Source organism: Pagrus major, chromosome 3 (genome assembly GCF_040436345.1).
Source record: "Pagrus major chromosome 3, Pma_NU_1.0".
Classification (NCBI taxonomy): domain Eukaryota; kingdom Metazoa; phylum Chordata; class Actinopteri; order Spariformes; family Sparidae; genus Pagrus; species Pagrus major.
Window position 1 is genome coordinate 10,079,648 of NC_133217.1, and position 20,214 is coordinate 10,099,861.

General features: G+C 44.1%; 1 protein-coding gene across 3 annotated transcripts in view; it reads right to left on the reverse strand.

The window, feature by feature from the left end:
• Positions 1-15,175: 15,175 nt before the first annotated feature.
• vars2 (valyl-tRNA synthetase 2, mitochondrial) overlaps positions 15,176-20,214 on the reverse strand; it is a 44,853-nt gene continuing 39,814 nt past the window's right edge. For all 3 annotated transcript variants that reach the window (XM_073463627.1, XM_073463628.1, XM_073463629.1), the window contains 4 exons: positions 17,505-17,616; positions 17,106-17,305; positions 16,000-16,149; positions 15,176-15,378 (listed from right to left, as the gene is read on the reverse strand). In XM_073463627.1, coding sequence (XP_073319728.1) covers positions 15,301-15,378; positions 16,000-16,149; positions 17,106-17,305; positions 17,505-17,616 — 540 coding nt within the window. In that variant the 3' untranslated portion in view covers positions 15,176-15,300. The remainder of the gene's footprint in view (positions 15,379-15,999; positions 16,150-17,105; positions 17,306-17,504; positions 17,617-20,214) is intronic.

The following is a 20,214-nucleotide window of genomic DNA, read 5'->3' on the forward strand; positions in this document are numbered from 1 at the left end:
AGCTGCACTCGCACTTGCGCTCATCTTGTTTTTTTTCCCACTTCCTCCTTCTTCCTCATTTCTACTGCTGATTTTTAGACCCATCGGTGAGCACTATGCGCCACCTTGTGGAGGTTCATACACTACTACATACAAAATCACAACACTTCAAATCAATATACTATTATGTTAAATTTATGGGGGCTACATCCTCCCCTCCTGACCTTACATGCGTCCCTGTATGTTCAACATTCTTACACTGTCTCTGACACATTAGGCCGTAACTGACAAATGCTTGGCATAGAATCAACTGTAAGAGCTTCAGTAAATGCTTTATCTAATCCCCTTAACAAAGACTGCATAACTTCAACTAAGGGACTGCCTAATGATGGATATGTCAGTCTCTTAGGACGGGTTCTTTCTCTTGTGGACCTCCTTTCCACAATCTCTGCATGATCTGCTTCCTCTTTGTCATCCTCATCAGAAGCTGGAGAACTCCTCTCTTCTCTTATTTTCCCCGATTCTTGAGGCTCCTAAGTTTCCACCGCCTCGGCCACTGGCTCAGCTATTATGCTGTCAGGTATCTCCTCAAATCCTTGTGGCTCAAAAGGCATGGCTTCTGAATTAAGAGTTAACTCCTCCAGTGCTTCCTCACCACCATTCTCTGGAGTTGACTCGGGTGCAGAGAGGTCATCAGTCACAACTGGGATGTTCCCTCCAACAGGACTATTTTCTATAGCTTTATCTCCCTTATCTGTGGATGCAGTTGCCTCATTAGACGGCAGGAGATCATCCACCTCTCCACCCTCCTCTTCTGTTGCGCTCCTGTCAACTGCAGGTGTATAGTAAGGGTAATAATAGTCAATGACATAATTTTCACTTTCACTTTCAAACTGATTCTCCTCACACTCTTCTTCATCAGAAGTACTGTTGTCTGCTACACTGTTGAAACGAGAAACCCCAGCCTTCCTTGCTGGTCTTTTGGGTTCTGGCTGTGACTCTACAGCTGTGGGAGGCAAGAACCCACAAGGCAGCAACAAATCTCTATGTAACACTCTTTCTGGGCCATCTGAGTCACATGGTGCTATGACATATACAGGTAAGTCCCTCACTTGTTTCATGACTTTGTAAACAGTCTGACTCCATCTGTTGGCTAATTTGTGCTTCCCATGGATTCCCACATTCCTTGCCAGGACACGATCTCCAGCTTCCAACTTAGACTCTCTGACTCTTTGATCAAACTGCTGTTTGTTGTGGAGAGCACTCTTTGCACTGTGATCAGCTGCTATTTGATAGCTCTTTTGGTGACTTTCTCTGAGGTTTTTGACATACTGGACATGGGACTCCTTTCTCTTTCCCTCAGCACAGAGTCCAAAAGCAATGTCAATAGGTAAGTTGGGTTGTCTTCCAAACATCAGTTGGTATGGTGAGTATCCTGTTGTGTCATGCTTAGTGCAGTTATACGCATGCACTAATGGTTGCACAAAGTCTCTCCATTTCACCTTGTCCTCTTCCTGCAGGGTAGAGCTTAGATCAGGCCCAAAAAATCAAGCCCGACCCTACCCCAGCCCGTGCACGTTGTGTCCGAGCCCGGCCCGGCCCGACACATTAACTGTAATTATGAGCCCGAGCCCGATTTAAACCCGACAATTTTTAATACGTGGTGTAACAGTCAGAGTTATCCAATGTGGCACCTCCTTTTGTTTAGTGGGTAATGTAACCTGTACGATGAAGAAGAGCAGGTGTACTTCCGCTCCCCGTGAGAAAGGATACTGCCGACAGAGCGAAGACTTTACAACCTCTGCAGAGACTTCCGGTTCTTCTTTCTCCAGGACAATTCTGGATATGAACTGCTCTATGCGGTTGTCCTCATCCACAGATGTGAGATCTGTCCCATCCTGAGGATGTGGCCACCTTGAAAGGCCATCCGCATCCTGATTTTTCTTTCCAGCTCTGTACTGCACATGGAAATCAAAGGTTGAAAGAGCGGCCAACCACCGAAGCCCTGCGGCATCCAGCCTAGCAGTTGTCAAGACATATGTTAAGGGATTGTTATCGGTAACAACTGTAAACTGTGCCCCATACAGATAGTCAAAGAACTTGTCAGTAATCGCCCACTTGAGGGCGAGGAACTCAAGTTTATGGGTAGGGTAGCGTTTTTCACAGTTGGACAGACCCCTGCTTGCAAAAGCTATCACTCGTAACCAGTGATGTGCGGTGAGGTTCATGGCTGGTGAGGCACTGACTCCATCAGAATCAGATTTACAAATATATGAACCCAACAGAGTAGATTATTCATCATTTGACAGCAAGGGATGGCTCAATTCGTGGCAGCGGCAGCTAGCAGTAGCACTTCCTGCCTTTCACTCCAGTTGCCGGTGTCTGAGGCAGTTTCAGCTCCGGTGTTGGTCTTCCTGTATTTATTACCTCCTGTTTCGATTGAAAGTCCAGTTAAGAAAATCCTCCATTGTAAATCCAGGCGGGGCGAGAGAGGGAAAAAAATATCCCTGCACTTGACTCACTCGTAACTATGGACTCTAAGATTGTTGCTAGCTCGCTGTCACTTACTCTGCAGCTGTGGAGTAGCATTTAGAATTTCTGGGCTCACAAGTGCCCCCTACCTTGAGGCAAGAGAACTGCCTGCCTCACCCAGTGCCTCTTCACTGCCGTTGTAAGATCGCTGAGCACACGAAACAGGTTATACACATATATTATATACATCAGCTAAACTATGGGAAGTCAGGGGGGACATATATTAAAAGTCTTTGAAACATTTGATTGGCGACATACAGAGAGACAGTGACACACTCTCATTGCATGGCAGAGCACAGTTTGTGAGGGATTGCCCAATCTTCCTCGTATTTGAACGGAAATATTCAGCGATTTTTAATAAAAAACAATCCAAATTGTTTAAGTAAAATGGAAAATTAGTTTATAGTTCAAACCATTTGATAAATATAACCATTTAATTTATTTGTTTATTATATATTTTATTTTTTCCATGATGACAGGTGAGGCTCTGCCTCCCCTGCCTCTCCTGACCACACGTCACTGCTCGTAACTGGCCACCCTGTTCTTGATAAAGAGCTGCACCTAAACCATGCAAACTCGCATCTGTATGCAGAACGTAAGGTTTTTTAGCGTCTGCAAAGCCCAGAACAGGTGCAGTTGTGAGTTTGTGAATGAGTGTGTCAAAAGCCTCATCAAATTTCGTGGTCCATTTATCAGCAAATGGTTTCTTAGGGTCAATCATAGGGGTGTTTTTTAGATTTTCCTTACCAGACTTTTTAGGAGGTAAATAGCCTACTGTCAGGTTGTTTAGGGGCCTTGTTATTTTAGAGTAATCTCTAATAAACCTCCTTTAATACCCTGCGAACCCCCAAAATGACTTTAGTTCTTTTATGTTTTCTGGTTTCGGCCAGGTTGTGAGAGCTGCAATTTTTCCTGGGTCTGTCTCAACCCCTCTCTCTGACACCACGTGCCCCAGATATTTGACTGATGTCTTGAAAAAAACTGCACTTCTCAGGGGAGAGTTTAAGTCCAAATTCTTTCAATTTGCTGAGAACAAGCGTTCTTCATGCTCCTCGAGAGTGGCCGAAAAAACGATCAGGTCGTCTAAGAAGACCAAAACTTCTTTGAGGTTCAAACTGCCCATACATTTCTCCATTACACGTTGAAACGTGCTGGGAGCATTGGTCACCCCTTCGGGCATGCGATTAAATTCCCAAAACCCCATTGGTGTTACAAATGCTGTCTTATGCTTATCTTCTTCCTCAACTTCCACCTGATAGTATCTGGATTTTAAATCCATGACCGAGAACCACTTCGATCCCGTGAGGGCTGAAAAGGCTTCTTCAATGTTTGGTAAGGCATAGGCGTCTTTGATTGTCTGATTGTTTAATTTGCGATAATCAATACATAATCTGATTGCACCATTTTTCTTTTTAACGATCACAATAGGAGATGCAAATGGGCTTTCAGACTCACGGATTATGTTAGCATCACAAAGTTTCTTCAGATGCAGTCTGACTGCCTCATAGTCTGATGGATGGACAGGTCGAGGCCGTTGTTTGAAGGGGGTGGGATCTGAGAGTCGTATGCAATGCTTTACAGCTGTGGTGTGCCCATAATCCAGATCGTATGTGGCACAAACATCTGACATTGAGTTTAGCCTCTCAGTGACTCTCTTTCTCCATTCTTCACTGAGAGGAGAATCTGTGAAGTCAAACTTCAGAGTACTGGCTGGCTCAGGTGTGCTGATGTTGTTGCACAAAGCAGTTGTGGTGGCGGTTGGAGGAGCCTTTCCTTTGCTGCTGTCTTGACCTGCAGTAGATGGTAAAGGGAAACTGACAAAGGTAAGCAAAGGTCAGCTATATCTTGACTGGCAGGCACTCTAATGTCATGAGCACTTTCATTTATTACCAGGATGGAAACTTTAAAAGAAGACTTTGCAGGAGCTGTCATGATGTAACTGCAGAACATCAGACCACCAGGTAAGGCTGCCACTGCAGGCTCAACCAGCACAGATGTGCCTTGGGAAATACAGACATTTCTAGCATAACCTGTCAAGGCAACCTTTTCACCAGGTGATACTGCCACACACTTCTTGCTCAGCAGTTTCACTTTTCCAATTTTCTCATTGTTTTGCCTAACTTTTTGTCTGTGGTACATTGTTTCGATCAGAGGAGTGGTGGTACACTGAACATGGTTACTGTTGACATTGGTTTCTTCATAAGCTGTATGGATTTCATAAAGCACATCCAAAACATTTGTTCCAACCAGCACTGGAACATCTTTATTTGTTCTACAATCAGGTACAACAAGAGCTAAAGTGGACATCTCTTCAGGTTTCCCAGTAATTTCTTGTGGGAAGAAGATGCTCAACTCTATGTAACCTAAATAAGGCACTGTTTGGCCAGCTGCAGCTTCTATATCCAGGATTTTCCGCAATGGTTGGATTGACCATGAAGGCAGATGGAGCCAGTGAAAAGACTCTGACACTGTTGTCACCTGGGAGCCTGAGTCGAGGAGACAATTGCATGAAACTCCATCTACAGTCAATGTGGCAATGCGCTTTGATCCCACCAATGCTGTCAAAAGAGCTTCATCTGACAGCCCTGGTAGAGACTGACTCATATTGTTAACTTCTTCATATCTCTGATTGTGCATAGAACTTTGTGCTGGATGGGGACTTTGTTCTGGCTGGGCCTCAGTCTGTCCCCCTACTAAAACCCGGTCCAGTTTAAAGCTTGACCATGCTCGGCTCTCCACTCCTGCTGTTTAGCTTTCAATTCTTTATACTTCTTGCTAACCAGGTCTTTGTTGGGAGTATTTTCACATTGCCTGGCAATGTGGCCATTTTCTCCACATTTGAAACAAAACCAAGGTTTTGGTTGTGGTCTTGAGGTTTGCTGGTGGACTTGGATGTCAGCTGTTGCTGTTGGTGGCTCAGGGACTGTAGTAGTCTTTTGTTCATGTTTTTTCCTCTGAGCTCTCTTTTCTGTCAGCTGTATTTATAGCTCGATACTTGCTTTCTTAGACTCTCTGTTTCTGTTATGTATTTCTGTAGAATGTCTGTGTTAAGCTCATCTTTGGGAGCAGCTTCTGCAACATACTGAAAGTGCATGGTGGGTTTCACTTTGAGCTCTCAAAATGGCGTTGCATCCTATCCATCTTTACTGCTCTCCTTTCCTCTTCTGTTCTCAGCTGGAGGAGGAGTTCAGAGAAATCTGGTGGTAAGTCAGTTTTTATCTTTTGTTGAAGGGTCAGAAGCAAGATTTGATCCCAGCAACCACGAGCGAACTGTTTGAATAGCTGTCGGTTTGCATTAGCTTCGCTCACACCTCCTCTTCTTACTGCAGTGCTGAAAATCGCTTGTAACCTCTGAAGATATTCTGAGGCCTTTTCACCTGAATCCTGGTGAGTATTGAGAAACTTGGCAAAAAATTCCTCACCATCATCAACACGTCCATATGCTGACTGAAGGAGTCTCACATAGTCTCGTGGGGATAAACTGGGCCCAAGTTGTCTGACAATGTCTGAAACAGGTGAAAGCAAACTCTCCAGTATCATCCTTCTCTGCATGTTAGTGGCCAGGCCATCCTGGAACATGTAACACCAAGTCTCAAAGTCTACTTCACCAGGTGGCTTGGGCATTCTACCTGAGAAGGACCGCAGTCGCTTGGGAGAGAAGCTTGAAGCAGAAGCTTCACTCTTGATAACATGCTCCACTATTTTGCGTTGCACATCTTGGGGGTTGAGTGCATCATTGCCCAATACTGCTGGAGCAACTTCCACAGCCCGTTTTTTTGGGTTTTGTGGCCTTGTCAAGTGATTTGGATGTGGAACTGGTTGGAGCAGGGGGGGGCCTGGGATTTTTCCTTTGGGGGAAATGACGCAAAGGATCCTGCACTACCATCTGACCCACCCTTCTCAGAATCTGAACCATCTGTCCCACTAGAATCTGATCCATCTGGAGTCGGTACACTGAGTTCTGCTTTAGCTGTGGGAGGGGGCTGACTGGCTGAAGCCATGAGTTTATCAATACTGTCTAAACACCACTTTAAAGCAGGGTCCTTGACAGTGGCTATCTCAAAAGGAAATCTGGTCGAGAGGTATGCTACCACTTCTTCAGACTCAAACTCTATTACGACCTGCTCTGGGTTCACGTGAACTATTTTAGTCACCCTCCCATGTGGTTCTAGAACCTCAGTGATTTCATCATTTGTATCATCATCATTAATGCCTAAGGCAAGAACTGACCTCTTTACTTCAAAATCCCATTCAATATCAGCAATAGTGGCCATAGTTATTCCTGATGCACCCTTCAAAACAACAAATTGCTAATTTAGCTTGAGTTTTACTTAAAATCCTCCTGGCTAGCTCGCCACAAAATTGATGTAACACTAACAGTGAGAGAGGTTAGTCTGAGGAATAGTATGATATCAATATCTAAAATCTAAGTTCTAGTTGGAGAATTAATAAGCAAAACACAAGTGCAATATTTAGACAATATCCGGATGCATTTATTCACCATAAAAGAATAGGAACACTTCTCTCAATAAGTGCTTATTCACCTCTATGTTATGCTTTGACAAAATGGTAAAATAAAATACGGTGAACCAGGTTCAAGTGAAATTAAATGTACCTCTCTTTACCCAGAGCTCTCCAAGATCACAATAAAAAATAAAACAAAATACCTCAATTGTCCAAATGTAAATTACTGTACCTGGGTACTTAAGATAACTAACTTAAATAAAATCACCTCCACTGTAAAGTGGGATCTTCCTCATTAAAGAAAATTGCTTCTTCAAGTTCAATTTAGTCCAGTCCAAAGTTTTTAGTCACTTTGTCTCTTTTGTAGTTAGTTCAGTCTCTGTTCAGTTATGTAGGGGCCCCTTTTTTCTTTTGTTTTGTCAAATCTTATCTGGAATCCAGTTGAAGCTGTAGTATCCTGATCCACAGAGTGGCTCCACTTGAAGTTGTAGTAGCGACCAGACTGCCACTCACCCGCTGAAACCACTGCGAGTTGCCGTTGTCCCCTTTTAGAAGTCAACCATAAAAAAAAACAACCTGCATAGTTTACAGTTTAACCTTAGTTAAAGTCCATATTGATTCTTAAAACTATGCAGCATCAGTAGATCTTAGCAGCTTGTTTTGATGTCTTTCATCTTCACTTATTCACACAGTCACAACACAAATACACACTTACTGCTGTGCGATATGGAAAATTTTTTATATCTTGATATAGCTAATTTTATATCCCGATAACGATATATATCCCAATATAGTATTTTTTCTTAGAATTATGTATACATATCTATCTATATATATATATATATATATATATATATATATACATCTTCAAATCAATCACTTTCTCCTTTTATTTGTGACTTTTTGCAGGACTGTCACAACAAATAAGAATTTGTAAACAAAAACTATTCTTCCATTGCACTCTCCTCCGTCTCCGCCATGCTGCTTTCTGTTTACTCCCGGGCAACTGGTGCCGTAAATGAGTCCTTGCGGGTGATGTAAAAATGCTACCACAAAGCAATAGCGTTGCTGCAGTTACATCGCCTTCATACAACGAACTTGTTTTGAACTCAAAATTTGGATATCCAACGGACATTCCGACATTGAGTTGTGCTTTACATGGCGTATTAAATCACAACCGTAGTGTACGTTAACCTTAGTGTAGCAACAGTGCTAAACAAGTAGCCTACACGTTAAAATTACGATATAAACAACAGAGGGTTATATCCTACGATAGACATTTTTATATCGCACTACAATATATATCGTAATATCGCACAGCTCTACACACACTTTTAAAAAAATAAAACTTAAAAGGCTATCGTTTCTACTAGCAGTATCTCATACATCATTAAATCAACGGTGATAAGCATTTTTTCCAAATACTTCACATTCCTCCGATTGGGTTTTTTTTCATCACTCACGTTCGTGAAATGAGCTCAAGCTAACAAAGTTAAGCTAGCACTGAAAACATAACACACTCACCGGAGAATAGTCATCAAAACAAATGGTGACAAATCATCATCCTGGACAACTTTGACCTCTTCTCAAACAACAAGAACTTCAAACTTAAAGGGGACATATTATGCAAAACTCACTTTTTCCTTGGTTTAGTATGTATATTTGCGTATCCGGAGTGCCTCCCCACCCCTTAAGCATAAGTTTCGACAACTAAGTCAATATTTTGTACCTGCCGGAGTCAGGAATTGAGTCTCTAAACGAGCCGTTTGGATTTCGACCGGATTGTGACGTCACAATCCGGTCTTTTGCATACTCCAGCCCTCGCGCTGGCTATCTCCTCCCACACTACGCCAGCTACCTGAACGAGGATCCGCCATTTCCTCGTTCTCGCTTCACTTGTAAGTGACAGCCTGACGCTACCATGTACAACCCGAAAGCCAAGCACTGCTGCTCTGTCGTCGGATGCACGAATCCTCCTGTTTCGCTACATGGCCTCCCTACCAAAGAGGATATCAGAGCGAAGTGGCTACATTTTATTTATCAGGGAAACGTCCCAGCTTCAGTGAGCAAAAGCGTTATGGTCTGTGCCAGTCACTTCACGCCGGACTGCTTCAGCAACCAGGGTCAGGACTGGACGCTGGACTGGCAACAAGATTGTCCCTTAAAAGATGGATCCATACCCACTGTCAATGATGGAACTGTAAGTATTTTAAAAACAGTGTAGTTTGTGTTACTTTGGCCGTTTAGCACATGAGCTAACGCTAACCGTCGATGTAAATATGAGGCTGAACTAACGTTACATGTGAAGTTATCAACGTTGGGCTTACTGGCCGTAGTATTCACGATAATGTTAATGTTACCAAATGTTAACTTGTCATATCAGCACTCTTTTAAAACATGACAGTGAATTGAGAAAATGAATTAGGATATTGAGATTTTATCGCTTCTAACCGGCCGGTGAACCACTGCTCGGCCGTGAACAAGCAGAGGAGACGGTGTGAAATGTCTCAGTTGTTAGCGGACGGCGAGCTGCTGTTCCGCCGTGAACAAGCAGAGGAGATTGTATGAAATCGTCTCAGTTGTTCGCGGATGGTGAGCTGCTGTTCCGCCGTGAACAAGCAGAGGAGATTGTATGAAATCGTCTCAGTTGTTCGTGGACGGTGAGCTACGTTAATTCATTAGCATGTTGTGCTAAAGGACAGTGACCTGCACGTTACCTGCAGTAAAGCAATCACTACTTTGTTTTCGAGCCGGAGACAGGGGTTACCTGCTACATGTCTGCTGTGCTACTATCAGTTATATGCAGGCATGGACACAGAAAAGTTGTGTATAGCTCGTTGCCATGGTCACGCGATGCCGTCCGCACGTCTTCTGCCCGGCAGGAAGAGGTGGGCGGCGCACGCAGTAGCTCATTAGCATTAAAGGGAAAGGCACTCAAACCGGCCGCTTAGAGCAGGGCTGTGAAACTGGTGTGTAAACAATCCTGCTGTGCTCAATCCTTCGGTTTTTTCGACCAAAGCATGTTACTGTCATTCCATTTAGACATCAAGGAACCATGTCAACAAGCAGAAATGAGCATAATATGTCACCTTTAAATCAATATATTAACCTTCGCTCCACGCTGTTCACAAAAAGCTGCACTCGCACTTGCGCTCATCTTGTTTTTTCCCCACTTCCTCCTTCTTCCTCATTTCTACCGCTGATATTTAGACCCATCGGTGAGCACTATGTGCCACCTTGTGGAGGTTCATATGCTACTACATACAAAATCACAACACTTCAAATCAATATACTATTATGTTAAATTTATGGGGGCTACACATTGATCAGTTTATAGAAAACCTGTATAGTAATTGTGTAGTAAGACACTTAGTGGTGGTGATGTTTAAGTCATGTGACCGTGATGTTGTCTGTTTGTAGCCTAACATTAGCTTTTTACTGCTACACATTTAATTTATGCTTCAAACATCACAAAGCGGTGTTCATCTGTGAAGATTATCTTGATGAACAGAACCTGTGAGTATCACAAACTTACTAAGGTGACACTAGCTTCAGGGTTAGCCTACAAAAATACGTCATCCCTACACCACTCTTTACAGTCTACCACCCTGTAGTCACCAAAGTAAACCCATTTTTCACAAGCTACATGTCTTCTGAACATTCTGACTCTAAAATGTTATTTTACACACAGACAAATCAGGAGGAAAATAACTTTGCTCAAGAGCCGTCTCTGTTACACACTCTCGAGATCTAGAGATCTAAATTTAATACTTATTTCAGCAAATTTGAGTCTTTCATGGTGGAAGGTGGACTATTTTAATTCTAGCCTTTTTTCTTTGCTTTTTTGTAGAACAGCCTGGTCAAACAATGAGGTGTGCCAGTGGAGGCCCTTTGGCACCACCATTCGGCTGTTCTCATTGGAAGCTACACCACTTTTTTGCTTGCAGTTGGTTTATGATCTGGTGAAGTAAGAGGACCATGGCATGGTGCTACAGTCTTTTTCTCTTCCCTTTCTGCTATGTCACTAATGCTGGAGAATACATGAAATCACCTGCTGAAGACAACCTGCTGTGCCTGGCTTGTGTCCTATGTCATGTTACAGATTCTACTGGTCCTATGCTTACTGTAGACCTGGTCCCCCAGGACTTACACAGCCTCTCCTGTTGTTGGCTTATCCTCAGAGTCTCCCCTACTTATCCATCATCATTTCAAGATGAAATTTTTTTTTTAGGTTTTTGGAGAAGAAATTAAAACTCAGAGTTTTAATATTTACAATATTAATGAGATAATGATATAACTCAGAAATACATATTTTATCCATTAGTGAATAAACAAGCTGTTCTCAGGAAAATAAGGTCCCAGAACACTGTTTGAAACTGTTGTCATTTAAGGTCAGTTTTTTTAGTGTTTAGTTTGATTCAGTGTCCAACACATTAAAAATGTGTTGGACACTGAATCCTCCAGGAATCAAAATTATGACATCCCCAGAAAATAAACACCTTTAATCAAGTAAGGAACCAACACCTTACCGTGGTGGAGGGGTTTGAGCACCTGAATGATCCTAGGAGCTATGTTGTCCGGGGCTTAATGCCCCTGGGTAGGGTCTCCCAAGGCAAACAGGTCCTAGGTGACAGGTCAGACTAAGAGCGGTTCCAAAGCCACCTATGACAGACATTACAACAAGGACGTTTACGTCGCCCGGAATGGCGTCACCGGGACCCCACCCTGGAGCCAGGCCCGGGGTTGGGGCTCGCAGTGCCTGGTGGCCGGGTCTTTGCCCACGGGACCCGGCCGGGCACAGCCCGAAGGAGCAACGTGGGCCCGCCCTCCAGTAGGCCCACCACCCACAGGTGGTTCCCTGGCGACCCAATCCCCGGATGGTGACTCTAGCCATGGGGACATGGAATGTCACCTCGCTGAGGGGGAAAGAGCCTGAACTGGTGCGGGAGGTTGAGCGCTACCAGCTAGAGATAGTCGGGCTCACCTCCACGCACAGTCAGGGCTCTGGAACCCAACTCCTTGAGAGAGGCTGGACTCTCTTCTACTCTGGAGTTGCCTGCGGCGAGAGGCGGCGAGCTGGTGTGGGCTTGCTCATAGCTCCCCAGCTCAGCCGCCATGTGTTGGAGTTTTCCCCGGTGAACGAGAGGGTCGTTTCCCTGCGCCTTGGGGTCGGGGGTAGGTCTCTCACTGTTGTTTCGGCCTGCGGGCCAAACGGCAGTGCAGAGTACCCGGCCTTCTTGGAGTCCCTGGGAGGGGTACTGGAGAGTGCTCCAACTGGGGACTCCATTGTTCTACTGGGGGGCTCAACGCTCACGTGGGCGGTGACAGTGTTACCTGGAGGAGTGTGATTGGGAGGAACGGCCTCCCCGATCTCAACCCGAGAGGTGTTCTGTTGTTGGATTTCTGTGCTAGTCACAATTTGTCCATAACGAACACCATGTTCAAGCATAAGGGTGTTCATCAGTGCACGTGGCACCAGGACACCCTAGGCCGGAGGTCAATGATCGACTTTGTGGTCATGTCATCTGACCTCCGGCCATATGTCTTGGACACTCGGGTGAAGAGAGGGGCTGAGCTGTCAACTGATCACCACCTGGTGGTGAGTTGGACCGCTGGCACGGGAGGAAGCTGGACAGACTTGGCAGACCAAAACGTATTGTGAGGGTCTGCTGGGAACGTCTGGTGGAACCCTCTTTCGGGGAGGTCTTCAACTCCCATCTCCGGGAGAGCTTTGACCAGATCCCGAGGGAGGCTGGGGACATTGAGTCCGAATGGGCCTTGTTCACCGCTTCCATTGTTGACGCGGCTGTTCGAAGCTGTAGCCGTAAGGTCTCCGGTGCCTGTCGTGGCGGCAATCCCCGAACCCGGTGGTGGACACCGAAAGTAAGGGATGCTGTCAAGCTGAAGAAGGAGTCCTATCGAGCCTGGTTGGCTCGGGGGACTCCTGAGGCAGCTGATGGGTACCGGCAGGTACCGGCATCTCCTCAATCCCACTGACACGCCTTCCATAGAGGAAGCAGAGGCTGGGGACTCGGAGGTTGATCCATTCATCACCCAAGCCGAAGTCACTGAGGCAGTCTGGAAGCTGCCCGGTGGCAAAGCACCGGGGGTGGATGAGATCCGCCCTGAGTACCTCAAGTCTCTGGATGTTGTGGGGCTGTCTTGGCTGACACGTCTCTGCAACATCGCGTGGCAGTTGGGGACAGTGCCTCTGGACTGGCAGACCGGGGTGGTGGTCCCTCTATTCAAAAAGGGGGACCGGAGGGTGTGTTCCAACTATCGGGGGATCACACTCCTCAGCCTCCCTGGTAAAGTCTATTCCAGGGTACTGGAGAGGAAAATTCGGCCGATAGTCAAACCTTGGATTCAGGAGGAACAATGCGGTTTTTGTCCTGGCCGTGGAACACTGGACCAGCTCTATACCCTCCGCAGGGTGCTGGAGGGTTCATGGGAGTTTGCCCAACCAGTCCACATGTGCTTTGTGGACTTGGAGAAGGCATTCGACCGTGTCCCTCGTGGCATTCTGTGGGAGGTGCTGCGGGAGTACGGGGTCGGGGGCCCTCTGCTAAGGGCTGTATGGTCCCTGTATGACCAGAGCAGGAGCTTGGTTCGCATTGCCGGCAGTAAGTCAGACCTGTTTCCGTTGCATATTGGACTCCGGCAGAGCTGCCCTTTGTCACCGGTTCTGTTCATTATTTTTATGGACAGAATTTCTAGGCGCAGTCATGGGCCGGAGGGGATCTGGTTCGGGAGCCACTGGATTTCATCCCTGCTTTTCGCAGATGATGTTGTCTTGTTTGCTCCTTCGAGCCAGGACCTCCAGCATGTCCTGGGGCGGTTTGCAGCCAAGTGTGAAGCAGCTGGGATGAGAATCAGCACCTCCAAGTCTGAGGCCATAGTTCTCGACCGGAAAAAGGTGGCTTGTTCCCTCCGGGTTGGGGGAGAGTTCCTGCCTCAAGTGGAGGAGTTCAAGTATCTCGGGGTCTTGTTCACGAGTGAGGGAAGGATGGAGCGCGAGATTGACAGGTGGATCGGTGCGGCGGCCGCAGTAATGCGGTCGTTGTATCGGCTCAGCTCTCGATTTACCGGTCAATCTACGTTCCTACACTCACCTATGGTCATGAACTTTGGGTCGTGACCGAAAGAATAAGATCCCGGATACAAGCGGCCGAAATGAGTTTCCTCAGTAGGGTGGCGGGGCGCTCCCTTAGAGATAGGGTGAGGAGCTCTGTCACACGGGAGGAGCTCGGAGTAGAGCCGCTGCTCCTCCACATCGAGAGGAGGCAGCTGAGGTGGCTCGGGCATCTGTATTCGATGCCCCCTGGACGCCTCCCTCAGGAGGTGTTCCAGGCATGCCCCACCGGGAGGAGGAGACCCCGAGGAAGACCCAGGACACGCTGGAGTGACTTTGTCGCCCGGCTGGCCTGGGAACGCCTTGGGATCCTCCCAGAGGAGCTGGAGGAAGTGTTCGGGGAGAGGGAAGTCTGGGTGTCCCTGCTCAGGCAGCTGACCTGAATATCATTGAAAATCTGTGGGATGATTTGAAGTGGGCTGTCCATGCTCGGCAAGCATCAAACCTAACTGAACTGGAGATGTTTTGTAAGGAGGAATGGTCCAAAATACCTTCATCCAGAATCCAGACACTCATTAGAGGCTATAGGAAGCATCTAGAGGCTGTTATTTCTGCAAAAGGAGGCTCTACTAAATATTGATGTGATTTTTCTGTTGGGGTGCCCAAATTTATGCACCTGTCTAATTTTGTTTTGATGCATATTGCACATTTTCTGTTAATCCAATAAACCTTATTTCACTACTGAAATATTACTGTGTTTATCAGTTATTTGATAGATCAAAATGAAATTGCTGATCCAAACACCCAATGATTTATAAATGAAAATAATGGAAATTGTCAGAGGTGCCCAAACTTTTTCATGTGACTGTATATGAAGGATTATTATCAGAAAAAACATCAAACTCCTAAAAGGCCATGACAGGACACAAATACTCGCTGATCAGGAGCAACAAATAAACTGCCGAAAACCTCCACTTTGCCATCTGCATCAACCAAACACATTTATGTTCCTTTTCATGAATACCTGGAGCTTGCCTGGTGAGTTATTAACTGAACAGTGCAGTACTGCTTTATCACAGTTTTAACAATGTGCTACTGCAATATATAAATAACATGATGATGATGATGTTACGTAAAGTCTCCTTTATTCAAGCAGTGTCCAAATCTCTGGCTCAGACAGCATAAATTATTCATCAAATTCATCAGATTTGATGTCCAGCAGCCTCAGTTACTGTAATGCCCATTGGTTGTGGTTACTCTGCTGCCTGAGTCTGTTGCAGGACGCTGAGCTGGTCCTCAGTGGTCTTCAGTTCCTGCTGCAGGGCTGACATCTGAATACACAGAAGGAGGAAGGAAAACAAGGAAAGGTTCAAATATGAATCACATGATCACTTTCACATGTGGTTTTATAATTGGATGGTAGCTATCATACAATTAGATAACCATCTTGTAAAGAAGTATAGTAAAACTGACAGTTCTGAATATGTAATAATTACGTGATAATAAATAATTAAATTATCATCGTCCCTAGTGTTAGGAGACTGGCCACCATAGTCCCCATGCACAAAATTGAAGATATTAATAAGAACTTAATAACTACTACAATTTCAAATTTGTCCTTCCTGTTAAAAATCTTGTAATCATTAGTGAACAATCAGCTGAGATCATTCATCTCAGAACATCAGTCTGGTTTTAGAGATAATCACAGCACCATCTCAGCTGAATGACTTAATTACCAGTTTAGATAGCAGTACCACCGGCACAGAGGCATGAGATTCTCTGTGGATCAAGGTGAGCTGTGGAATGTAGGACAGCTTACTAAACTCTGTCAGTCATTTGATTTTGTTTCTCTAGTTTCTTAAAGTGGTAACTGTGTGAAATACAAAATATTGACTTTTACCCTTGCACACACAAATGATAAAGAATGATAAATAACCCAAAGGAGCACTCACCTTACTGTCAATCTGTTCCCTGACATGAGCAGGAACTTTGGTCAGGTAGTGTGGAGACTGGACTCTGCAGAGGTTTTCCTCCAGCTTTGAAACAAGCTTGTCTCTGCGCTGGGAGAGCTGCAGTATCTGTTTGTCAATGTTCATTCCACTCTAAAAGAGGAAATGATGTAATACTGTCAGAAATATGACCTAAGACAGTGGAACCAACCAGTCATTCCAGTTGGCATTTTAATTTTGAAGTTTATGTAGCAAATTGCAATGTTAATGGAAAGTCTACTTCAACTTCAATTTCTAACAATTATAGTAGGATTATACTTGTACATACACTGAAAATTATTGAACAATACACTTTTCCTCTTAATTTTAACTTGTGCTTCTCCTATGCAAATCACAGACACACCTGCACTTTATGCAGAATGATGATGACCATATGCTTTTAATGCAAACTGCTTTCAGTTACTGTAACTTGAAATGTTTCTTTTAAACTTTGCTCCAATACCAGTAGCTTGTCCATAGTGAGCTTAGATGTATCTTCTGTCTGGCTCAGCAGTAGCAGCGACTTACTGTATAATGACACATTTGCGTGTCACAACAAATACACCTGTTGTTTTCTATGTAAAACGTTACACACAAGTCGTGTGCTGACACATGACATGACATGAAGATTATTGTCCCAAATATTTTTTTGATTGATTGTTAGTATATAAAGTGTCAGATATTCATAAAAAATGCCCTCAATAATTTCTCAGAGTTGACGTTCTCAAAGTTGACGAAGTTCTCAGAGTTGATGTTCTTAATTTAGTTTTGTCAGTCCAAAACCCAGCAACATTTTAATTACAACGATAAAAGAAAAGCAGCACATACTCACATTTCAGAAGCCTGAACCAAAGACTTTTTTACCAAATAAATATCTGAAAAGATTAAGTGATTACCTATATGTGAAAATGTATTTTTTTATCATCTAATAATTGATCGATCAGCCCTGCAAATCCTACTTGAATTTTTGTGAGTCTGATAATACTGGCAGCTGTGAACTTCGACACGATTGTCCTTATGAGAGGTACATTAAGCCTTAAGGGCTGCAGTGGAAGAAATCTGAAAAATACCTGAACATGAAGGTGTAACTGACATGTGTGGTCCACCACACCGACGAGGCTTCCTTTAGGTGGAGGAGAGTAGACAGAGTGGAGGTTTTCTGCTTCCAGAGGACAGTAGATATGGAGGTTGGAAATCCGGCTTAAAGTCCACACAGCAGACCCAAAGTGAAGGAGGACCTGCGCCTGGCTGGGTGAACACACTGCCCACACTGAGACACACAACATACAACATATGTTAAGTAATCGATTCATTTATCAATTTATAAATCGATTACTTGCTAGTTAGTAAGACACATCAATCTCATTTTCTGCATTAAAACATAACATGATCTATATCTAGCAGTCTTTGAGTGTTCATCAGTGAGCTGTTACATTTGAAATGGTTGTTTCAACTGTTAATTGACTCACTGGCAGGTTTTTCTTTGGTCATGCCACACTGGGCTCGTAGTGAACGGGCTACTCGGATAACTTTCCGGATCAGCAAAAAATCTTTTTCCACATCAGGGAAAATCCAGTGTGCCTGGCAGGATGGAGAGGTTACAAAAAACAACACATCAGCTAAAATCCATGGAAAGTTAAAAACCCAGCCAAAAATAACTGAACACATTCAGGAGTAAAAACCAGCAGAGTAATAACTTCCACCACACCAGCTGTTTGGATTGTAAACAGACCAGTTTATAATTTCTAATTCAGGTCTATGTTGTACAGTCCACTCTAATACTAAATACACCAAAAAGCCAGTTCCAACATGACAGACTCAGGCCTTAAGATGGTTGGATTAACCTTCACATCACAAGGTTGGTGGTTCTACCCCCGGCCCCTGCATGAATATGTGTTGTAAAGTGCTTTCAGCGGTCGCTTAGACTAGAACAGCACTATATAAATACAGTCCATTTACCATTGAGCTCTATGCCAGGTGAACAAGGTGAGGTCAATTCACAATCACAGGCGAATACATGTTGCACGTTAAAAAATGACAGGGGAGTGAAATCCTGTCTGACCACACCTCAAGGACCTTATCATGCCATTTGTGCTTTAGTCAGGCATATCCCTATAACATATACTGCATGTTAACCATTTGCTATATATGCAAGTCCATTTACCATTTATATAGTGAACTTGGCTACAACTCCACTCTTGTACGATATGCAAATCTGCAAGTACAACCACTACATAAGACTGGATATATTTATATTTGTGCCAGTTTTACATTTGTACTGGTTTTCCAATGTAACCATGTCCCTGAGTGCTTTCAGTGTGAATTCTGAGCAACTACTGTACATGTGTAGGCTACCCCAGGGGATCACTGGTACCTGTAAATTGAGATTGCATTATGGAGTCATCACGTCATTTTAAAAAAAAAATTTTTTTTGTGGCAATTGCTATGTCACCAGTGGGGACAACTGTTTTGATGAAGGCTAAGGTGAGTTAGCTCAAAATAACATGAGTTCACATGAGTTGACCCTTAAGACACCATTGAATGTAAAGGCAACCACACATTGGAGCGAAATAAAGAGCAGTGGCACTGGGCCTGATAAAGTGCAAGTAATAAAACTATTTACAATCCCACTGTTGAGGAGATATAAAGGCAGTGTTGGGAATATAACTAATTAAATCTACTCACTTTCCTTGAATATTTCCATTTTATGCTACTTTATGCTTCTACTCCTCTCCTGAAGTCTCCATTGGTTTGTGGATTACTATTCTGCCTCCATTTTGGCATTAGAGCTGTCGCCATCTTGTTTTTCTGGAGCCAGAGTTGACCATCATGGTACCAGAAGGTGGGGCTTGGGAGGATATCCTAAATGGATCAGACTGAGAGCCCAAGAATGAGCTGTGATAGTAACTTGTCAAAGACAAGGTAGACATGCCCTAATGCATACCCTGCTTTATCGTCTAGTTTACTCTACATGGGACCATAATTTACTAAATGAAAATCATGCTATATTGAAATAGACTTGAAACTAGAGATTTAGACCATAAACTTAATAGGAAACTGTTAAATGAGGTCATAAATCAGGTAAGAAGTAGTCTCATTTTCTCATAAGCTTAAATACACTCAGACTCCTATTTAAAACCAATGGAGTGCCCTCTGCTGGCCAGTAGAAAGAATGCATTGGCTTCACTTTTCAGACCCAGAAACTCTATTCATATTTTCATACAGTCAGAGTGCACATGAATGATGCACATTGGTGTGGATCTCCAAGTGGGTGTATACACAACAGCAACTGACAAAAAGTAGGTACAGTATATGTTTCATACCTAGGTATACACTGCACTACACCACTGACTAAAGTGAATCTCAAACTCAAAAGATCAAAATGAAAATGTATAACAACACTAGTGCCAAAACTATCAGTGGATCAGTGGATTATTCATAGGGAGAAGTAATACAATGTGATTTTCAATGTTTGAAGCAAAACAAATGAAATTAAAACTGCAAACAGTGATGAACGGGCCCACGACCCACGTACGTCGGGCCGTGGCGCTGTGTGCTGTGTGCTCGCTTGTTGCCTGTGGAAAGGTTCCTACCTAAATGGGATTCGTGTCACTGAAAACACAATAGTGACATTTTCAGTGACTTCCTGTGTCCAGTGGGTGGCGCTATGGATATGACGCAGTATTGATGCATAGTTGTATTCGGGGTGAACCCCTCTACATGTGTGACGAATTTGCCGTAGATGTGAAATTGTATGTTGGAAAAAAGAAAATGGCCACACGCAATCCAAGATGGCCGACTTCCTGTTGGGGCGAGAAATTCCACAAAATGAATTCCTGTCTAAATCGATGAGACCTATGAGTCCTGCAAATTTCATGAAGATCAGAGAAAGTTATTGTTCGCATGACCTGGCGTTAGGGGGCGCTATACATATGACACAGTATTGATGCAGAGACGTATTCAGGGCGAACCCCTCTACATGTGTGATCAATTTGGTGTAGATGAAAATTTGTATGTTGAAGTTGTAAGGACTTCCTGCTAATGGCGAGGGATCGAAATTGACCACACCACCACGCCCAAAAGCTATAATGGAGGCGAAAGTTTTTGATAACGTTTGATCATCAAGATCTGAGGATGATCCTGAGTGAATGTGAAGTCTGTGGTGTTAAATCTGTAGGA